Source organism: Cyprinus carpio, chromosome A23 (assembly GCF_018340385.1).
Source record: "Cyprinus carpio isolate SPL01 chromosome A23, ASM1834038v1, whole genome shotgun sequence".
In the NCBI taxonomy this organism is placed as follows: domain Eukaryota; kingdom Metazoa; phylum Chordata; class Actinopteri; order Cypriniformes; family Cyprinidae; genus Cyprinus; species Cyprinus carpio.
The window spans coordinates 13,079,378-13,098,571 of NC_056594.1; the positions used below are offsets into that span (position 1 = coordinate 13,079,378).

At 36.0% G+C, this 19,194-nt stretch overlaps 1 protein-coding gene across 2 annotated transcripts; it reads left to right on the forward strand.

The window, feature by feature from the left end:
* The first annotated feature begins 236 nt into the window (after positions 1 to 236).
* LOC109054127 (hepatocyte nuclear factor 4-alpha-like) lies at positions 237 to 17,733 on the forward strand. 2 transcript variants are annotated; one of them, XM_042713799.1, is made up of 10 exons: positions 237 to 806; positions 12,846 to 13,017; positions 13,142 to 13,236; positions 13,695 to 13,801; positions 14,811 to 14,966; positions 15,372 to 15,459; positions 15,561 to 15,713; positions 15,805 to 16,041; positions 16,281 to 16,403; positions 16,759 to 17,733. In XM_042713799.1, exons 1-10 carry the CDS (start codon positions 758 to 760, stop codon positions 16,899 to 16,901), a joined length of 1,323 nt encoding a protein of 440 aa, XP_042569733.1. In that variant the 5' UTR covers positions 237 to 757; the 3' UTR covers positions 16,902 to 17,733. The 2 variants fall into 2 exon arrangements, with proteins under 2 accessions (XP_042569733.1, XP_018926980.1); XM_019071435.2 differs by lacking the exon at positions 237 to 806 and adding an exon at positions 11,261 to 11,514.
* Positions 17,734 to 19,194: the final 1,461 nt, after the last annotated feature.

A 19,194-nucleotide genomic window follows, 5' to 3' on the forward strand; every position in this document is an offset into this window, starting at 1 on the left:
GAATCACTCTATATTCATGGGAAAAGCTGGTGAAATAACACAGTATCTTAAAAAAAAAAAAAAAAAAAAAAAAAAAATTAAAAGTGCAGCATATGGCCCCATATGTATGTCTATACTCAAGCTGTTTAAGATTGAAATGGGATGGCACTGATCTAATGGTTAAGAATCTAAGCTTCAAACACAAAGGTAAAGATGACCCCTTTCAGTCTGTGTAAAGACAAATAATTAGTCGTGGAAATGAAAGCTGATATGAAGCATGTTGTCAAATAGTACATTTTGATTATTTCTTATCAAAGTAATGGGAATTGGATGCTAAATGAGTCTGTGTAAACCCTCCACTCCTTTCTTTTCTCACACCCTTCGGTGTCCTCGTGCCTGACTAAACAAAACTCTTCCTAACCTAATGACTCATTCCTGAATATGGCATGGGTTTAAAAAGATGCAGACTTTGAGAAACTGAGAAAAATTATAACAAACTGTCTATTTGAGTTTCTGTCATCCTGTTGCCATAACTACAGCTGTCATATGGATTGGTCTCTATACAAGCCTGGTTACTGTTTAACCTCTCCACCCACATTTGCCCAGATTAGGAAAATCAATAAGATAACAGGAGTACCGGCCTTACCTTGCGCCAACAACACCTTCACCAAAAACACAGAGGACTGTACAAAACTTATATGGGTTAATCCTTCATCATCTTTCATTCTTAATCGAGAAAAAACAGTAAAACACATTGGTGAGGAGCAGAAAAGACAACATGGTCAACGTGAACGCTCAGGTCAGCACCCATATGGATCCACTGCATGGTAAGTACTCAGTCTCTTTCAATTGCCTTCAGGAAAAACATGGTGGGTGCTTTGGTGATCGTGGTGGAAGGTGTTGTTGAATGGGCATGATTCTTGACATTTCATCCAGAATTGTAGCTATAATCGCCATTCATGAGAGCTTGTGGTGCACGACTGTAATTTGGGAGGTGTGGCATATCCACAATGACTGGTAAATAGGGCCTATTTGCAGGAGAAGATGAATAGTGTGGATAGAATGGCTGAAGTTCCTCTTTTCTTGTTGGGATGGAATGACTCAAAGTACCCTGGACAGAGTGCTGGAATAAAGTGAGCATTATAAAAGACCTCGAAAAAATAAAAGGCTTTAATCTTCAAACCAAATTAAGGATATAGTTTTAAGTGCAGCTAAAAAATAGGCCCACAGCAAAACACTACATGTCATTATACACATTATATAGCAAAACAATGTCATTTTATTTTTGTCTTTTTTTGAATAAAAAAGTTATTCAGAAATAGTTATTTAAATCTAATGAGTAGAAGATTTAAATAATATACACTACCATTTAAAAGCTTTCGGGTCAATGAGATTTCTTCGGGTCAATAGAAATCTTTTGGAACAATATAAATATCTTTACTGTCACACTTGATAAATGTAATTTTTCCTTGCTGAATAAAAGTATTAATTTCATTCAAAATTCTCATTGACAACAAACTTTTGAATGGTAGTGTATGTTACTAGTGCATGTAGTATATGCAATTATTAAATTATAAATTACATTTTAGAATTATAATCATTTAAATAATACTATAGATTATAATTGTGCATAAGAATTTAATTTATATACCATTTAATGGTAGATGCACAATGCTTTGCAAACAACAGAAAACCCCTTTAGCTTTAGCATCCCTCTGTGTCATATAAACTAGTAATGGTTCTTAGATACTTCAGTCAGTTTCTTGTTGGCCAGACACAGTAGGTTTTGCTCATATGAAATATAATATTTACCAATCAGTAATTAAGTGAACATCTCTTGGTATCTTCTAATAAACTTTGTCAAACAATTACAATCATACTGTATATGTCAACACTTGCAGTGGTTGCAGTGAGTTCAGTGGTTTTATTAACGGCCACACATTTGTCTTAGTAGAGCTCTAGCATATACGGAAACATTTACATTATTGTTGCATTTTCCTGGCAACAATGAATAAGCTGCTTTGTGGTCCAGATAATTTCAGAGCTGCTGTAATGTGTTTTTTTTTTTGTGAACACAAAGAATGCACAAAGCAGTGCTGTAGAAAATCCTAGTGTGAAATGCTGCTGATGCAACATCATGTAGAAGGAGGTTTAAACATATTAGCATAACATCAGCTACATAACATGAACTAAACATGAACAAGAATTTTACAGTGTTTATTAAACTAGTTTTATGCTAATTTCTACACACATACAAATACATTTTTAATGGTAAAACTGATATATATTTGTAAGATTTAAAGCATTATGAACTAGTATGAGCAATGAACAATAGTGTATTTATATATTTAATAAACAGTTCACCCAAAAATTAAAATTTTAACAAAACATAACCACCCCAACACCATACAAAATACAGATAATTTTTTCCATCAAAAAGAACAGATTTAGAGATATTTAACATTACATCACTTGCTTACCAGTGGATCCTCTGCAGTGAATGGGTGCCATCAGAATGATTGTCCAAACAGCTGATAAAAACATCACAACCATCCACACAACTCCAGTGCATCAGTTAATGATGCTTTCTTCAATGAAAAAGTCGCCTCATCTGAAGATTTTTGATATTTTGATTTTATTTTCATTTTTGTGTAAGATTTAGTCATTTTATATTTTGTACTTTTTTATATATATATATATATATATATATATATATATATATATATACACACACATATATATATATATATATATATATATATATATATATATATATATATATATATATATATATATATATATATATATATTACTTCTATTTAGCCTTAATTTGTTTTTGTTTTTCAATTGATGAACTGAATTCACGTGGATTATTGTGATTTTCAGCTATTTACATTTTTGGGTGAACTACTCCTTAAACATTAAGCAAGATAAATTCAGCAAAAATGTTAATTTTCCATGCCACCTAAATAGTTTTTCAACCTTCATTGCCTGTTCATATAAATATGATGACAAACATAAATTATATATTTAATAAATTCAAATTTAATTAAAGCTTATGTTACATTACAGCTGCATAAATCTTGCGTATGAGGAGTGGCATGAAAGAACTGCTTGCCTTTTACAACTTGCACAAATAGGATCACCATCTAAAATTAAACACAAGAAGTGCTGTTGAACACCTTTTGAGTGCAGACCTCTGTTTGCCCTGAAATGTTGAGTGACTTTATGGTGGAGGTCCAGCGGCTGCAGCAGTGCAGCTGTCAGCTCAGAGACTGTTCAAGGCCAGAACAAGCAGCCACCAGAGTCAACAAGCCACAACGCCACAGAGTGTTTGGAATGTTGCTAAAAGTAGAAAACCTACAAAGACTCTCTTCCACGTCTGGACATTTTTGTCACTCCAGAAGCATTTCTTTCTCCTGATCACAGAACTCATCTCTGTTCAGTACGCAGCAGAGTTTCTAGATGCTTTCAGACCTGGAATTAAGCATCTGAATCCACATTTAAAGCAATAGTTCACCCAAAAATGAAAATTACCTCATGACACCCTCAAGCCATCCTATAGGTGTATATGACATTCTCCTTTCAGATGAATACAATCAGAGTTATATTAAAAATGTCCTGGCTCTTCCAAGCTTTATAATGGAATGGGGGTAAAGATTTTGAACATTGTTTTCAACATCGATAATAATAAGAATAGCACAGACTGTATAAAACGGTCTTGAGCAGCAAATCAGCATATCAGAATGATTTCTGAAGGATCATGCGACACTGAAGACTGAAATAAATACTGGAATAAATTGAAAAATATATTAACATGAACAGTTATTTTAATTTGAAATAATATTTGATAATTTTACTGTCGTTACTGTATTCTGGAATACAAAAAAATTATGCAGCTATGTTGAGCCTTAAAGAAGACTTTTTTCAAAAACATTTTAAAAATCTTACCAACCCCATACTTTTGAATGGTATCTACCAGACTGGCACCCGAACAAGTCCACTTAAACGCTATTTGGCTACTAGTACTCTCCAATAGTTCAGACTGTTACTGTAAGTGATGTCTCTTAAATGACAGTTCTTTCAGCACCAGAAAACTATTCAATTCAAAAGCATCTTCACTTACTAAACACTGGTGTCACACTCATCAAAATGACAACCTAATGTTTCCTATCCATTTGAGGGAGAATCCAGGGGCCTCGGGAAACGGAGGTGCCAGATATGAATTATTCCCTCTACACTTGACACTATTAGGCCGTGTGCTCTAGCCCCAATCAAATCTCATTGTGACAGGCATTAAGGGATTAGGTCGAGCTGCCGGTCAGCGTATGTGAGAACACCGGCTCCCTCTCACGCTCTCACACTCACAGAGACACTGAGGACTGAATGGATAGGTCATTGTATGGAGGAGGTTGAGGAGCGGGGGGTCCCTGCCAGCTCTCAGGACCACAGACCAGTGCAGGATGTATGAAGGACATGGCACGGGCCACTTCAGCAGCACTCCAGGTACAGGGACTGCAGATTCACTGCCTCTTTTAGTGCAGTTGTGGCTGAATGTCCGTGAAAATTAGGTCAGTGAAAATTAGTTTACATTAGTTCCTAATTAGAGTGGCGTTCACCAAAAATCTGTGTGACTTCTATTTTGACAAGATAAAACATATAGCTAAAAAAAAAGGAGATGCAAAGGAGTTTACAAATAATACAGGCATAATTTGGGCAGAAATTACACCTATTAGCACAATGAAGATGAGACATACTGGAGCAATATGAAACATTTTAAAGCTAAAAGTTGTTCAAATGTCCTTAAAGTGGTCATGTGCAGAATATTTGACTTGTTTAGATCTAGAGGTTTATGGTCAGAGTGTAAAACAAAGATTTCGGTTTACTTCTTTATGTCACAATTGCTGTGCACTTATGACTGTGCTTATTAAAATCACTGCTGACCTGATATTTTTGGGGGATTTCAAATGACAATTGGTGAACCCCATGTGGTTTAGCACAGTAAGGCCCAAGTCTGTGGGAACCTTGCAGATGCAATTGCAAGCTTTGTCCACATAGAGGAGCTGAGGATTATAATACGGTAGTATAGTTGATGGTAACTGTGCAAACTAAAAATGTTGGGACATCTCTGTCTCTCTCTCTCTCTCTCTCTCTCTCTCTCTCTCTCTCTCTCTCTCTCTCCCTCTCTCTCAGAAACTACAAAAAAATTGACAAGACAACAAAATTACTAACTTTTAAATGATAATGAAATCGGAAAATATACAAATATAATAGCAGATCAATAATACTAAAGTAACACTAAAAAAATTCCTTATTTGATTAGTGACCTAAAAATTTTACATCATTAAATTTCTTTGTTCTTTAGTGACATACAAACCATTAGGAACCTACTCTATATGCCCCTAATATCTGACTCTGAATGTATTGTCAAAAATTAAACTTTTTTTTTATACTAATATGACAAGAAATTATCCAACAGTCTGATATCTGAGATTCTAAATGTGATATATCAACACAGAAATGATTGCATCATCAAAGATTATTATACAACACAGAAAAAAGGCTTCCATAGACTTCTTGTACTGAATTTCCATAGTGTCGTTACTGTGGTTAAATAATGATTATACCAGTAAAACATCACATTCATTACGCAATTAATTTATTTTGTACTATCGTGTGTTCATACTGCAAGAAAATGACTTCACACAGTACAAATGAGTAAAAGTACACCGAGCCCAGGACGTTAACTTATTTTTAAAAATGTAATAACCATATGACTCTTTAGCTTTGATAAACTGGGGTAAAGTTAAACTTGTTTGGGTAAAATGTTCTCGTGATCTGTACACTGTGATGAAAATGTAATTGATTGATGATAACAAGTGAGTGATAACTGTCCATGCACGCAGCATCACTCAGCCTGCAAATATGATTGGGTCAACAGGCAGAAAAACGGTCAATCATTGAAAGAGTCTTATCAGAACATGTGATTGATTTACAAAGAGCATTGCTCTAAATGTTTACTGATGCAGTTGTTTACTTGCGTGATGTGCACACAGCTACTTGAGCTTTTGCAATGTGATGAAAGTAACAAAGAAGCTTGATCATTTCAGTAGCGTAAGTTGTCAAATAGTATGTAATCCCATAAAGCTGTGTTCATTCGATAAACAAGCAGGCAAGCAATCAGGACAAAATCCTATCAGTGGCTTTATCATGTTTCTGATGAAAAGCATGACATAAACAGAGATAAGCAGAAAGATACAGCACAGGTTGGCTAAATGTGACCCTTTTTTTCTCAAACATATTATTACCCAATGATTTTGAGTTTTAACCGGACTACTTTATGCAGGCTGTGCAATATTAGGCCCTAGGGGTTTATGATTACCTAGACTACAAATACTGTGATGGGTGAGGACTATGGGAACTTCATAGATAACTGTCTCTGTTAATCGTTACGGAGGAGGATGGTTTTGTCTCTGGTGCCTCTTAAGAAAATGGCTTTGCTTTGAGTTCTATACTATCTCGTTAAAATCGAACACCCTACTAAAAAGACATAGTATCCAGGGTCATTATAGGTAACTAAAACTGAAACTAAAATCAAAACCATTCAAAAAAAATTTATTACTTGAAATAAATGAAATAAATGATATATATATATATATAAACAAAAAAACAAAAACTACAAAAAATGACAAAAACACTGCAAAGTTACATTGAAATTGAAAAAGAAAAAAATGAAATGTAATTTAAATGAGGGAAAAAGGTTGTCATAAGAAAGTGAATTCTAGTTGTTCTGAAAATCTGTCCATTGCTTATAAAGCTTTAGGTCTTAACTTAAGTATCCATCATAAAACCACTAACAACATCATGAATTGCATCTTGGCAGAAATCACAGATTTTGCTCGTAAATTCTCTTCTTTAGCACCTGAGTTATGTATTAAAAACTTAACAATGCTGAAACATTTGTCAAAGCGACAGATCACATGACATGTTTCTCAGCTTCTTGCTGCTAAAAAGAGTTTGATTTACAAATACTTTAAATTCTGTCTGATTTATTCTCAGGATGAGTTTTGTTATCATCAGCTAAAGACTAAAATATACAATTAAAGTTAATTATAAACCATCAAAGACAAAACAGAATGAAAATGTCCTGACTGCTTGAAATATTTAGCATCTGACCATTGATTTACAGTCGACGGGCCTTTAAAAAGCACCACAGCCTTATGAGACAAAGAAGAAAAAAAAAACGTAGACAGATGGGAGGGGCATTATCCAAGCTTATCAGCCCCTTCACGCTTCAATATGTAAAGATACATTTCAACAGTCACACATGAGGCGATATTAACACTGCAATAGTTTAAAACTACAAATAAATGCCCAATATATGCAAAAAAGGTAATTTCTATTAAGCAAAAGTAAATATTTTGCCCTAAAAGGGCATGAGCTGTGTGTTCTGCAGGTTACCAACCAATCTGTTGACAATCCCTTGTGTGTTCACTATGTCGCCATACTCACATATCTGTGCCATCTACCCCAGTCAATCCACAGAGGCATTTCTACTGGCCTTGAACGTGCTTTAGTAAGCATATTCCTGCTGTTTTCTCCCATTCTTATTAAATATTCAAAATCAAAAGAAAGCAAAACTCTCATATTCCCTTGTAAAGCCATTCCTGAGTACTCCAAGAGCGTGTTACTCCGTGTAGGCCACCGGTTCCCACAATATGTGCATTTCACATCCCCCTTTGCAGTGCTACTTGTTATTCCCATTTGGTCAGACAGATGAAATGAAAAAGAGTCATTGGAGAGAAAGAACAAATAGGCAGTGGTTACAAATGGAGTTTGGTCAGTGGTCGGAGATCCTTATTGTGGAGATAGACAGGACTTTGTTCACAAACTGGAGTTTGAAGTTTCAAAGGGGAAAATAGACAGAGGAGTTACATCAACCCTCTGACTTTTAGCCCCAGGCAGGCGGTATGGGTGACTGATTATAGGACATGACATCGCTGCCTCATATCACACAGAAAAGACGATCAGGGCAGGACATGTGCTCATGTGTCATATTGTCTTCTGTGATGAGACTCAAAGTACGATTGCACCACGCTGCAGTGCACATGTAAACGTATGTCTTGCTAAGCTGATCAGATAATGGTGGAAAATTTTGACCGTTTGATGCAAGTTATTTTCAGATAGTGAGAGAGCTGCTTTGAATTTGTTGTACTAACCTGAGTGGGGTAAGGCTTCAGTCTCTGTGCCATCACTGATACAGTAAGGAACAGGTGCTTAAGGGGAGGAGAAATGAGTGGTGGGAGTGTGTAAAAAAATTACAAACTGAAAAACCATGCAAAAGTGTTACAGGTGAGTTGAATGTTATTGATTAAAAATGACAACAAGGACAGTGTTGGATAATTCATTGCATATCGGTTGGTGCATAACAGATTTTTATTAAATCAACATGAAGATTAATATTATATAAAATTATAATTAGTAATTAAATAGAAATGAAATGTAAATGCACAAGAGGGAAAGTTCAAGTAACTTTTACAAGAGCACATTTTCAGTTCAGTCTGTCAATTAATATGCGGTCATAAACATTAACTTTCATTAAAGTCTACTACACTATAAAGCTTAAAATCAATCTATACATATTGTACTCAAACTTCAAAATGTCCTGTTTTCAAATCAAATAATTAATTTACACCTATAGCCTGCCATGTTAATAGAAGTACATGAGTGACACACAAATACTAGTTGATGAATAAATTGATAAACTAACTGTTATCTTATTCCACATCATCACATTTTCCAGATGCATATCTGTTAAATAGGTCTGTTCACCAAGAGGTTTTTGCCCATGTGAGGTAATGATCTAATGTAGTTATCTACGCCTGCCTGCTCTTAGGTGTATGTGAGGCCATAACTTCACAGATTATACTTTATAGAGGTCATTACTTAGTTAACAGAAACATGGAGATGTGTGCTGTGATAAGGAATTTAATGGTGACTCCGATAAGATTTGTCCATTGTGAGTCATTCCTGTACACTGATTGTCATTACTCAGGTTAACTGCTAGAGCAGTGAAGTCATCTTGTACAGAAATAAGGAGGACTAATAAGTGTTCCTGATAAGCTATCAAGTCTGCAACTTCTTGTAGATTTATTTTGAGATATACCAGTTAAACATCATCGTGTCAGAGCTAACAAGTTGCTAACATTTCTTCTTGTGTACATAATTCACTCTTGCCTTTTTATTTTTTAATAACTCTATAAATATGCAAGTGTCTAATGAATTAAAAACCAGCTTTCTCGTAAGTTTAGGTGTTTTCCAGCAGGTTTAAAACCAGCTCAGCACTTTTAGTCCACAGAGATGGTCAGGTGGGATGTACCATTTACAGATATTAAACAATTTCTGGGATGCTTTAGCAAACTCAACATAAAATACATAATCCTACATTCTCATTAAATTTCAATTTAATTAAATCTAAAACAAACACGAAACACTACTGTGACACCCCAATTACAGTAATGAAGGATCTCAAACAAACTTGAATTGATTTAAATGGCAATTTTTTCCTAATCAGTGTTTTTGGCATGGCTTCAGGCAAAATATAAATAATAAAATGTGTGTGCGTGTGTTTTTTTTTTTTTTTTTTTTTTTTTTATATATATGTGTGTGTGTGTGTGTGTATATATATGATATATATATATATGAAAACTGTGTAATTGTGTTATTTCTATGAAAAAACACACAAAAAAAAATTTTGAATCTTTTTTTTAAGATGTACGAAAACATACTAAATACAGGTTAAGACTTTTTTTTATTTGCAGTGTATTTGTGTACTCTTTGTAATGCACAGCACACAAAATGATAATTAGGCTGTTCACTCTGACAGTATAGCTACAGTAGTTCTTCTCTATATAGGCAGGTAGACATGAGATATTACAGGATCAGGGCAGGTCTGAACTAAGGAACGATGACCCATGGTTTGTTCTCTTGCTTTCTACTCTTCAAATATACATATTGTCTGTTTGCCCTGGCCCTGATACTTATGTACTTGAGGTTGGTATTTGCGTAACTGTAACATCAAATTTTCCTGTTTGAGTAACAAATAGTTCCATCCTCTACAAAAAGAGTTAGGAAAACATAGATTGTTCTACAAATTCAGCATTATTTACAGAGATGATCACCTCATTTTTTTTTCTTTTCTCAAGTTAATTTAGAAACTGTTGTGTCAGAATCTTTGCAGAATCAGGCCTACACTCTTAAAAAGAAAAGTTTGCAAAAGGGGGTTTCACAATGATGCCACAGAAGAACAGTTTTGGTAAATAGTTCTTAAAAGAACAATTTTATTCTTAGTGTGAAGAAGAAAAGAATCTTTTGTGCAAAGGAAAGGTTCCATGAATGTTAATGTTCCTAATGGAACCATAGATGCCAATAAAGAACCTTTATTTTTAAGAGTGTAGTTTGAATGCCAAGTCTTGAATGCTAGTGTGTGGAGACAATAACAGGTGTCACTAAACCTTACAAATGTTAGAAATTTTAATGGAGAAGAAATAAAATAATATGTAATAGAGTAATGTGAAAAAAAATTGACCAAACTATTTACTAACTACTCATTTTTAGAAGACATATTACATTAAAATCTCCCAGAAACATTACTGTCACTGCATGCACTGGGTTTTTTTTAAACCATGAACTTCTGGCAAACACAGCTGCCCGTGTTATTGTGAATTCAGATATTTTACTGCCTTCCAAATGCTAGTTTTCCACAGGTTTGATAAGAAGTAAACAATCTCTTCTGTACAACTCTGCATCGCGTTCACATGCAGAATGTTCAACAGAACAATGAGCTCTTTTACATAAAGGCCACAAATTTTACTCTGTGTGAGTTATTGCTGTTGTTTATTGTGCTAGAATTAACAGAGATTTAGCAAACGCGTAATTTGCACGTTGAAATGCGGACCACTCACTTTCTTATATATTAGTCAAATATGAGTCGCTTTTCCATACTGTCTCACATGTGACCCAGACAGTCATCTTTCATGACCCCTTAAGCCATTGTTGGGGAACTGAGATAGAAAGCATAGTGTTGAGACAGGCTATATTTTTCTAGTAATGAATTTAGGGCATTGAGACAAAAAATAAGACAGTAAAACCCCCTGTTTGTCTCAGTCTCTGAAAAAAACAACAACTCTGATTTAGCACTTTAATCATTAACGCAAGAGCCATCCCACTTCAGAATGGGGCCGTGCCCTGGGAGGAGGCCCAGACTGTCAATTACAGCAAGCCTCATCTTTGCCCTTGAGGACATAGCCCCTGTCACTCAGAGGTGTCTACCCCTCCAAGAGGAGGTGCTTGGCCTATGAGGGGGTGTCCAAACGCTGTGGAGAGGACAAGTCTTTCACCCCAGCATCAGGTAGCTGAGAATGCGTTTGTCCAAACCACTAGTAGACATGGAGATGGCAGACTATAGCGAGGCCTTGGACCCAGCCTACACCACCCTGGAGTTTGAGAACATGCAAGTGCTTGCGATGAGCACAGGTGAGTCATCCGCTCAGACCCGCGGTGAACTTTGAGACCTTTAGTGACTTATATAGTCTAGTCTATATGGTCAAGCGTGGGAGGCAGATGTTTAACAGGGTTGATAGGCTTATAGTTTAGTGCCAATTGGCAAGTTCGTAACCTTTTGCACAGAACACCCAATACCGATTGTAAAACCCAATACAAAATAAATTTTTCAGGAGAAGATAAGAAGCACACCATGCAGACATGGTACAAGACGAAGAGGTTCCTTCGTCTCCTCTTGCTTGTTCTCATACAGTTGGCTTGGGATAAAATGACTTGTTTGGATAGTATTTCAAGAGAAGTTTGACACCAGGATGAATGATTACTGAGCAAAGAGGGTGTCGTGTAAATGTTTCGCAGCTAAGTCTCCCATGTCTAGGTTTCGTGCAACAAATTGATATCCAACCAGTATCAACCTGACAAAGTAATCTAATATGTAGGGTAAAGTTATATTTAGGTAAAGCAGTAAGAATCTAATTTTTTTAAAATGTTTACATTTGAGTTAGATTGACAATAATATATATTATATTTAAATAATTTTTGTAACCATGAAGTATTATAACCAATATTTTAAATTGTAACATTTTTAAATCATATATTAGCACAACGGTTGTATTATTTTCCATTTAGACGATCACCACATACACACTCACACCGATGAGGCATTTAAAAACCTTTTGCCTTTGATCATTGCTTGGTTTTTAATGTAATTATCTTTGATTAACTCTAACGAATAATGATCATTTAACAACTCTCAAATCTTTTGTGAAATTGTTATTAACATAAAATCAAATCACTTTCTTCATGATCTTTTTTTTAATCAAACTGACTCATACGAATCATATATGTTACTGTTACATTTTTTGTTAAATTTGTTAAGTAGGTCATCAAGAACACTAATTAGAGTTCATATAATCTAAGATGATCTTGTTGTAGCTTTTGTACAGGTTTTGTACTAATCATTTATGGATTACTTAGCAAACAGACCTTCCAGCACGTTCATGATGATGATTCATTGCCAATTGATATAGCTGTAAATATGTCTTTTTGTGAGCATTTTTCACCCCATGACCTTTCCCCTATTGGTCAGGAATCAGGAATCTGACTGGTTCAATCTGCAACCCAGATATTTAAGTCTCATTCAGAAAAAGAAGTAGTACTTCACAGCATCACATATACTTAATTTATTGACTGAGATTTTAAGCAGCTCTTATTTCTTACGCTTTTTTTTGCTTGAAAAGAACAGTTAATAACAGAAATAAATAAAACATTTGTGACACTAAATTCAAGATCCCCCATGATTTCAGACTCGTCAGCTGAGAGTGCCAACATGAATGCCGGCAACCACTTAGGGGCCGGCACCCTATGTGCCATCTGTGGGGACCGGGCCACAGGAAAGCACTATGGAGCCTCCAGCTGTGATGGGTGCAAGGGGTTCTTCAGACGCAGCGTACGCAAAAACCACATGTATTCCTGCAGGTCAGAATAAAAAAAAACACCTACTTGGCTAACAATACATACATAATGCCATAATTCTGCATAAAAGACTACGTTTCCATCCAACGTCAAAGTAAATCTCTGACTTCTTTATGCTTCCATACAGATTTAACAGACAGTGCATAGTGGACAAAGACAAGAGAAATCAGTGCCGGTACTGCAGACTAAAGAAATGTTTTCGAGCTGGGATGAAGAAGGAAGGTACTTGCTCATGCTGTGAGATTTCATTCATTTAATGCTATTAAAGAAGTAAAAAACAGACTAAAACTCCCTGCCCTGTTTGGGAGATTAGGGGATGTTGCAACAGCAGGGAGAGAGTTAGCAAGAGACATTTTGTTAATGTTCACTCAACAATGCACTGAGGTCTTTCTGGTTTATGCTGAACAAACAGTTTAGAGCCATCATAACCGCACACTGATAAAAAAGCACAACCTTGAGGACTCCCCCCTCTCACAAAGTCAGCTAATACACCTCATCTCTGCTATCTCAATTGGTTGTCAGAACTGGGTGGCATTCACTGCTACTGATAATGAAAGAGTATGTTTCAGTGGTTTACTCAGAGCTGTTTTTCTCTGTATTGGTCAAAATAAACCTTCTATGTGTAATTGTAATAAATTTAATGTTAATTTGCTGAATAAAAGTGTTCCTCTCATTCTCAGCTGTGCAGAATGAAAGAGACAGGATTAGCACCAGAAGATCCAGCTATGAAGACAGCAGTTTACCCTCCATAAACGCACTCATTCAAGCTGATGTCCTTTCTAGACAGGTACACAGTGTGATTCAAATCTAGGTGCACAATATGTAATTTTTCCACCACTAGAGGGCGCGTATTTAAAATAAACAAACACCTGGTAGCGTAGTTTGATGACGCCGTGATTGAGTGTGGAATCATGGGAATTGTCATCTTCATCCCCACAGCCGATGCAATCCCACGGGACTTGAGCAGAAATCATTTTCATGGATGAGCTAATGATTTATTAACATAGTAGAATGAAGCAGGGTGAGGCTGAGAGCCGTCGAAGCGAAACGAGGCCACTGAATAAGTGTGACACACACGTCGAAAGCAGCGTAGATTTTATTATGCCACAGTCGACCACTTCAGCTCCTCCATGTCGTGCGTATGTGGGAAAAAAAAGCAGCTCTGTTTTATCATAGTAGATACGTTTAAAAATTCTGTTATAATGCTACTCTGTGTGGTCGTCACCGGACTGTTAAAACGCACAACATATTAAAACATCTTAGGTGTTTCCATATGTTTTCTTCAAAACAAAACCGGAAATCGAGGGGTTATGATGTCATCGGCAGGCGACACAATGACACTATGGACATGGTCTGTGTCACTAGTTAAAATTGCTTATTTCTCTAGATTTAAACATTCTTTGAAACATTTGGGATATTGTAAGTACACAAGTCAGCAAAATACATAACACTGTTCTAGTGGTTTTTGGATATTTGAATAAAAAAATCTTACATATCGTGCCTTTAACCAGTGGCATTTGTTTGAGCATGACTATCTGAGCAGTGGCAGTTTTGGAAACCTGTTCGGAAACAGTCAACACTTCTGCAATTTCACTGGGTGTAGCTAGAGGCACAGGAATGACAAAATTCACCTTTAAAATATATTACATGATTTATTTATAGCATGATTATACATTTAAATCATTACTATACATGTGTATGTGTGTATACATGTATGTGTGTATAATCATTTTAGAGAGTTGTACACATAATAAATAATATAAAATAAATAAATTCTCCTATATCCTACTATGCAGATTTCATCACCCGGTTCTATCATGAATGGTGACATCAGAACGAAGAAGATAGCCACTATAACAGATGTGTGCGAGTCTATGAAACAGCAGCTCCTGGTGCTGGTTGAATGGGCTAAATACATCCCAGCATTCTGTGACCTTCCCCTGGATGATCAGGTAAGATAAGCACTTCTTATTTAGCTGAAAACCTCCTGCCTCAATGTACATTTCATAGATATGTGGCTCAAATTTTTTTGTCTCAGTTGGAAAAAAAGTTCAGAGATCTTCAGTTTTGGTGGTTAATGTATTTAGATGGTTCAGGTTAGAATATGATGAGCTGGTTTGAAATCTCTTCTTGAGACATTCAGAATCATTAACATGCTGAGCACTGAGGCATGATAACTGATCAGTGTTTTAGCTGTGGGTGAGAGCGCCTCAAACTGCATCTTCTCACACACACATGCACATACAGGCATGAACATAGACCTGATTTTATCTCCATTTAATTTTAGGTGAAAAAAATCAGCTATTTTGGTTATTAAAAGGACTCTAACCAAACCTATGCATGTTTATCTGTCTCAGGTTGCTTTACTGCGAGCTCATGATGGAGAACATCTGCTACTAGGAGCTGCCAAACGTTCCATGCTGTATAAAGACATTTTACAATTAGGTAAGTTTAAAAGCACATCAGAAATGTGGATATGACTGTCTTCTGGACACAAGCGCTTTTACTAACATTTTACTTCACATTTTTTTCTATGTTTCTGGCAGGTAATGATCATATAATTCCACGAAACTGTCCCGAATTGGAGGTGAGCCGTGTGTCTATAAGGATCCTTGACGAGTTAGTCCTACCCTTCCAGGATCTCCAGATCGATGACAATGAATATGCCTGCTTGAAGGCCATTGTATTTTTCGATCCAGGTAGATAAATTGCCCTAAAACTGAGACAAAACAGAGCAGAATGTCAAGTGAGTTTTCAAACAGATCTAAAGCGATGGTCTTTTTCACATAGATGCCAAAGGTTTAAGCGACCCAAGCAAGATCAAACGTATGCGATACCAAATTCAAGTTAGTTTGGAGGACTACATCAATGACCGGCAATTCGACTCGCGGGGCCGGTTCGGCGAGCTACTTCTTCTGTTGCCGACGCTGCAGAGCATCACCTGGCAAATGATCGAGCAAATCCAGTTTGTTAAATTGTTTGGAATGGCGAAGATAGACAACCTGCTACAAGAGATGCTTCTAGGAGGTAATTGATTTCTGTTAAAGTGCAAAGTCATGGTTATTAGACACCACTGTATGTAAATAACCCTTAACTTTGGATAGCTGTCAAAGGGTTTGATATCTGAGATGCATGACAAACATCTAGGAACAGCTTGACATAATCTTAATAACCATACATAGATCATATAGACTGAAAATCTACTTGATTCAGATTTGTAAATGATCTTCCCAATCTGAGATTTAATGACTCTCTTCTTCTGTCAGGTTCAGCTAATGAAGCTCCTCATGCCCATCATTCTCTACACCCACATCTGGTCCAGGAGCACCTCTGTAACAACGTCATAGTCACCACAAACATGGCCACTGCAATTCACAATGGCCAGATGTGTAAGAAACACTATCTTCACTGAGTGAATGAAAATTTGTTATAATGGAAAACTGAACAGAAAATATAGGTCCTTAAAATGTGAAAACCAGGTAGTCAGGGACAAACAGGCTTGTTGGAGTAATCCCTGCCAGAATCGTAGAAACTAATCTGGCTTATTTTGTCAAAGAAGGCTACTGTAAAGCTTTTCTACCCTAATGCCTTCAGAAATTTCATAAGCGTGCTTATTTTGTGTCGACCAATGGTTTCTTTCTTTCGCATGTTATCATGCTATGCAAAATATGTTTATTTAAGGTTCCATAATACCCCTATGTGGACCCTTGAACTAATGCATCCTCTTGCTCTTTTTCCAAACAGCCACTCCGGAAACTCCGATCCCATCTCCTCCGACGGCCTCAGGTTCTGATCATTACAAAATGGCTCCGGGTGTTATAGCCACAGTGCACAAGCAACAAAGCTCCATCCCTCAACCAACCATCACTAAACAAGAGGCCATCTGAGTGCACAGAGAAACACAGCTTAAGTTTTTTTTTTTTAAACTTGGTACTATTAATAGGCTGTGCTAAGTGTGACAATTCATTCTCATAGCCAGCAACACTAACATTTATATTCACCAGCTGAACTTTAGACCAAAAGAGTTGAGTTTAAAGGTGTGCAACAATCACACTTTAAATATATATGTTCATCCCATTTGTTTGCTGTATGTATGTTTTAGAACGAACTAGTGGTGCATATTTATACTACCCAAGGAGTCACAACAGCATTGAAAAAGTCAGAAAGGACCATGTAATACAAAGGCTGTGCAAGTTTCCTTCTCCTTTCAAGGAGAGTTTAAGTTCCATAAATGTTACAGCAGGCCTGAATATGATCAGATATTTGTTTTATTGTACAGTATTTTAACAGCTTGCTTCTGGCTCTTATAGTACTTTTATGATATCCTGATAGAATACATAACATTTTGTGCCTTGGAAATATTGTTATTTACCAAAATGCTGGTAATTATTTTATGTATGCTAAGAATGTGAATTTCATATTTTTCTGTATGTGCCATACTTAAATTGTAAATATACCGATTTCCTTTTTTCATAAATGGATTTAGTCTATTCTAATTCACGATTTTAGGATAATAAAAAAATGTGTTTCCTGTTCAACCCCTTAGCTGTAACTAGATAGTGATATGTATGTATGCATACAGTAAGAGAATTTCACACTAATTTATAGTTTTACATATTGGTCATTCACTGCCCCTTTACAATTACTGCCTTCTGGGAGAAGGGTAATTTCAAACTTGCAATGTGAACTGATATTAAATGTCAAGGCTATATTTTTACATAAAAGTGTGCCGTTGTTTATTTCAATTTATATCTCTATAGTTATCATTTCAAATCTTATCTTTAGGTCACACAAGCTGCTATAATAATGTACATTTTTAAACAGCATCCACCATAATTTAAGTAGGTGGTTTGTGCAAACATCTTAATAAGCCTTTTTATTTGGGAGATACAGTTGTTAAATACTCTAGAAAATCCAAATTAAATCAGTCTTAAATATTTTGTTGGTTTGAATTTGGACAGGTTTCGGACATGTACTAGGCAGTTAAACTGTGATCATGCATATCCATTTCCTTCCAGATGTAAAGCCTCATTCAATGGCAAAAGTTTTTCAGGGCAATTTTTCAGGCTCATAATCATCTCCAGCCGTAAAACGGATAACCTGCTTCAAAACAAGATGATAAAAGTAAGTGTACGTGGCAAAGAATGGTCAAGGATTTTTTAGTGCTGGAGGTGTGTGCTTCTCAACACTGATAACAGACAATAAAACAATTCATAAAGCAGGCGCCTTACTGATAGTTTCACTTAAGAAATCTTTGTCAGGGAATGATATAACCATATGTGCCAGTTATTAAATGATTAATTAATCACATCTATAATTCAATAAACCTGGTGTCAAGTTGCATTTAAGATAGGCTATAGTTCAATATTTATATATTTTTTTATTTCATAACAGTTTGGAACACCTATGGTACTTTCGAGGGACAGAAAGTAACAAAGTGTAGCCTTTTAACAGCATATGGAAGTTAAAAGTCGATTTTTATAACCAAAACCAACGCCACCTTCGATTAATGTAAAAATAACTCATTACCTGTCCTGTACCGAGTTTGTTAATAGGTTACCCCGAACATTCGCTGTGTCTGCTGCAATTGGCCAAAAAAACGCATAGTCCCGCCCCCAAACCCACGCCATTGGTTGAGCCAATGTTGCGCTGTCTGGATGCTCAAACAATCCCAGCAATGTTTTGATATTGCTCTTTGTCAGACACGTGGTTTTGTTGTGTGTGACGTCACCGCGGCGCCATTTTTGAGGTATCGCTATTGACTGAAACAACCACGATTACAAGAATAGAAGTAAATAATAGAATAAATAACTAATATAACTACTTAGATAACTATCTAGATAATAAGTAAATATAAGTAAATATAACTCGCAAACCTGGAGAAGCAAAAGAAGATTGAGAAAAGGCCGTACCGAGATAAACTCAATAAAGATGCCAGGGACCGTTATTTGGAGAAATTGTCATCCATTCATAACATAGATCCATATGAGCTGACTGCATTAAGTTGGAGTGCTGACCCCGCATTGCTACCTTCATCCTCATACTTAGACATTGTAAATTATCTTGTTTATGGTATAAGCGCATATACCAGTGAACAATTTAAAAACTATAAATCTCTGGATGCCCACGGACATTTCACCAATGGCTGGGTACAGGATTTATTTACATTCCGACCGAAGG

What these genes read in the sequence shown, in the direction of transcription:
- LOC109054127 (XM_019071435.2), top strand. Translation starts at nt 11,400, where the DNA reads ATGCGTTTGTCCAAACCACTAGTAGACATGGAGATGGCAGACTATAGC. An exon ending in CATTGTATTTTTCGATCCAG is followed by an intron (nt 15,714 to 15,804) that starts GTAGATAAATTG and finishes TTTTTCACATAG; the next exon opens with ATGCCAAAGGTTTAAGCGAC. An exon ending in ACAAGAGATGCTTCTAGGAG is followed by an intron (nt 16,042 to 16,280) that starts GTAATTGATTTC and finishes TTCTTCTGTCAG; the next exon opens with GTTCAGCTAATGAAGCTCCT.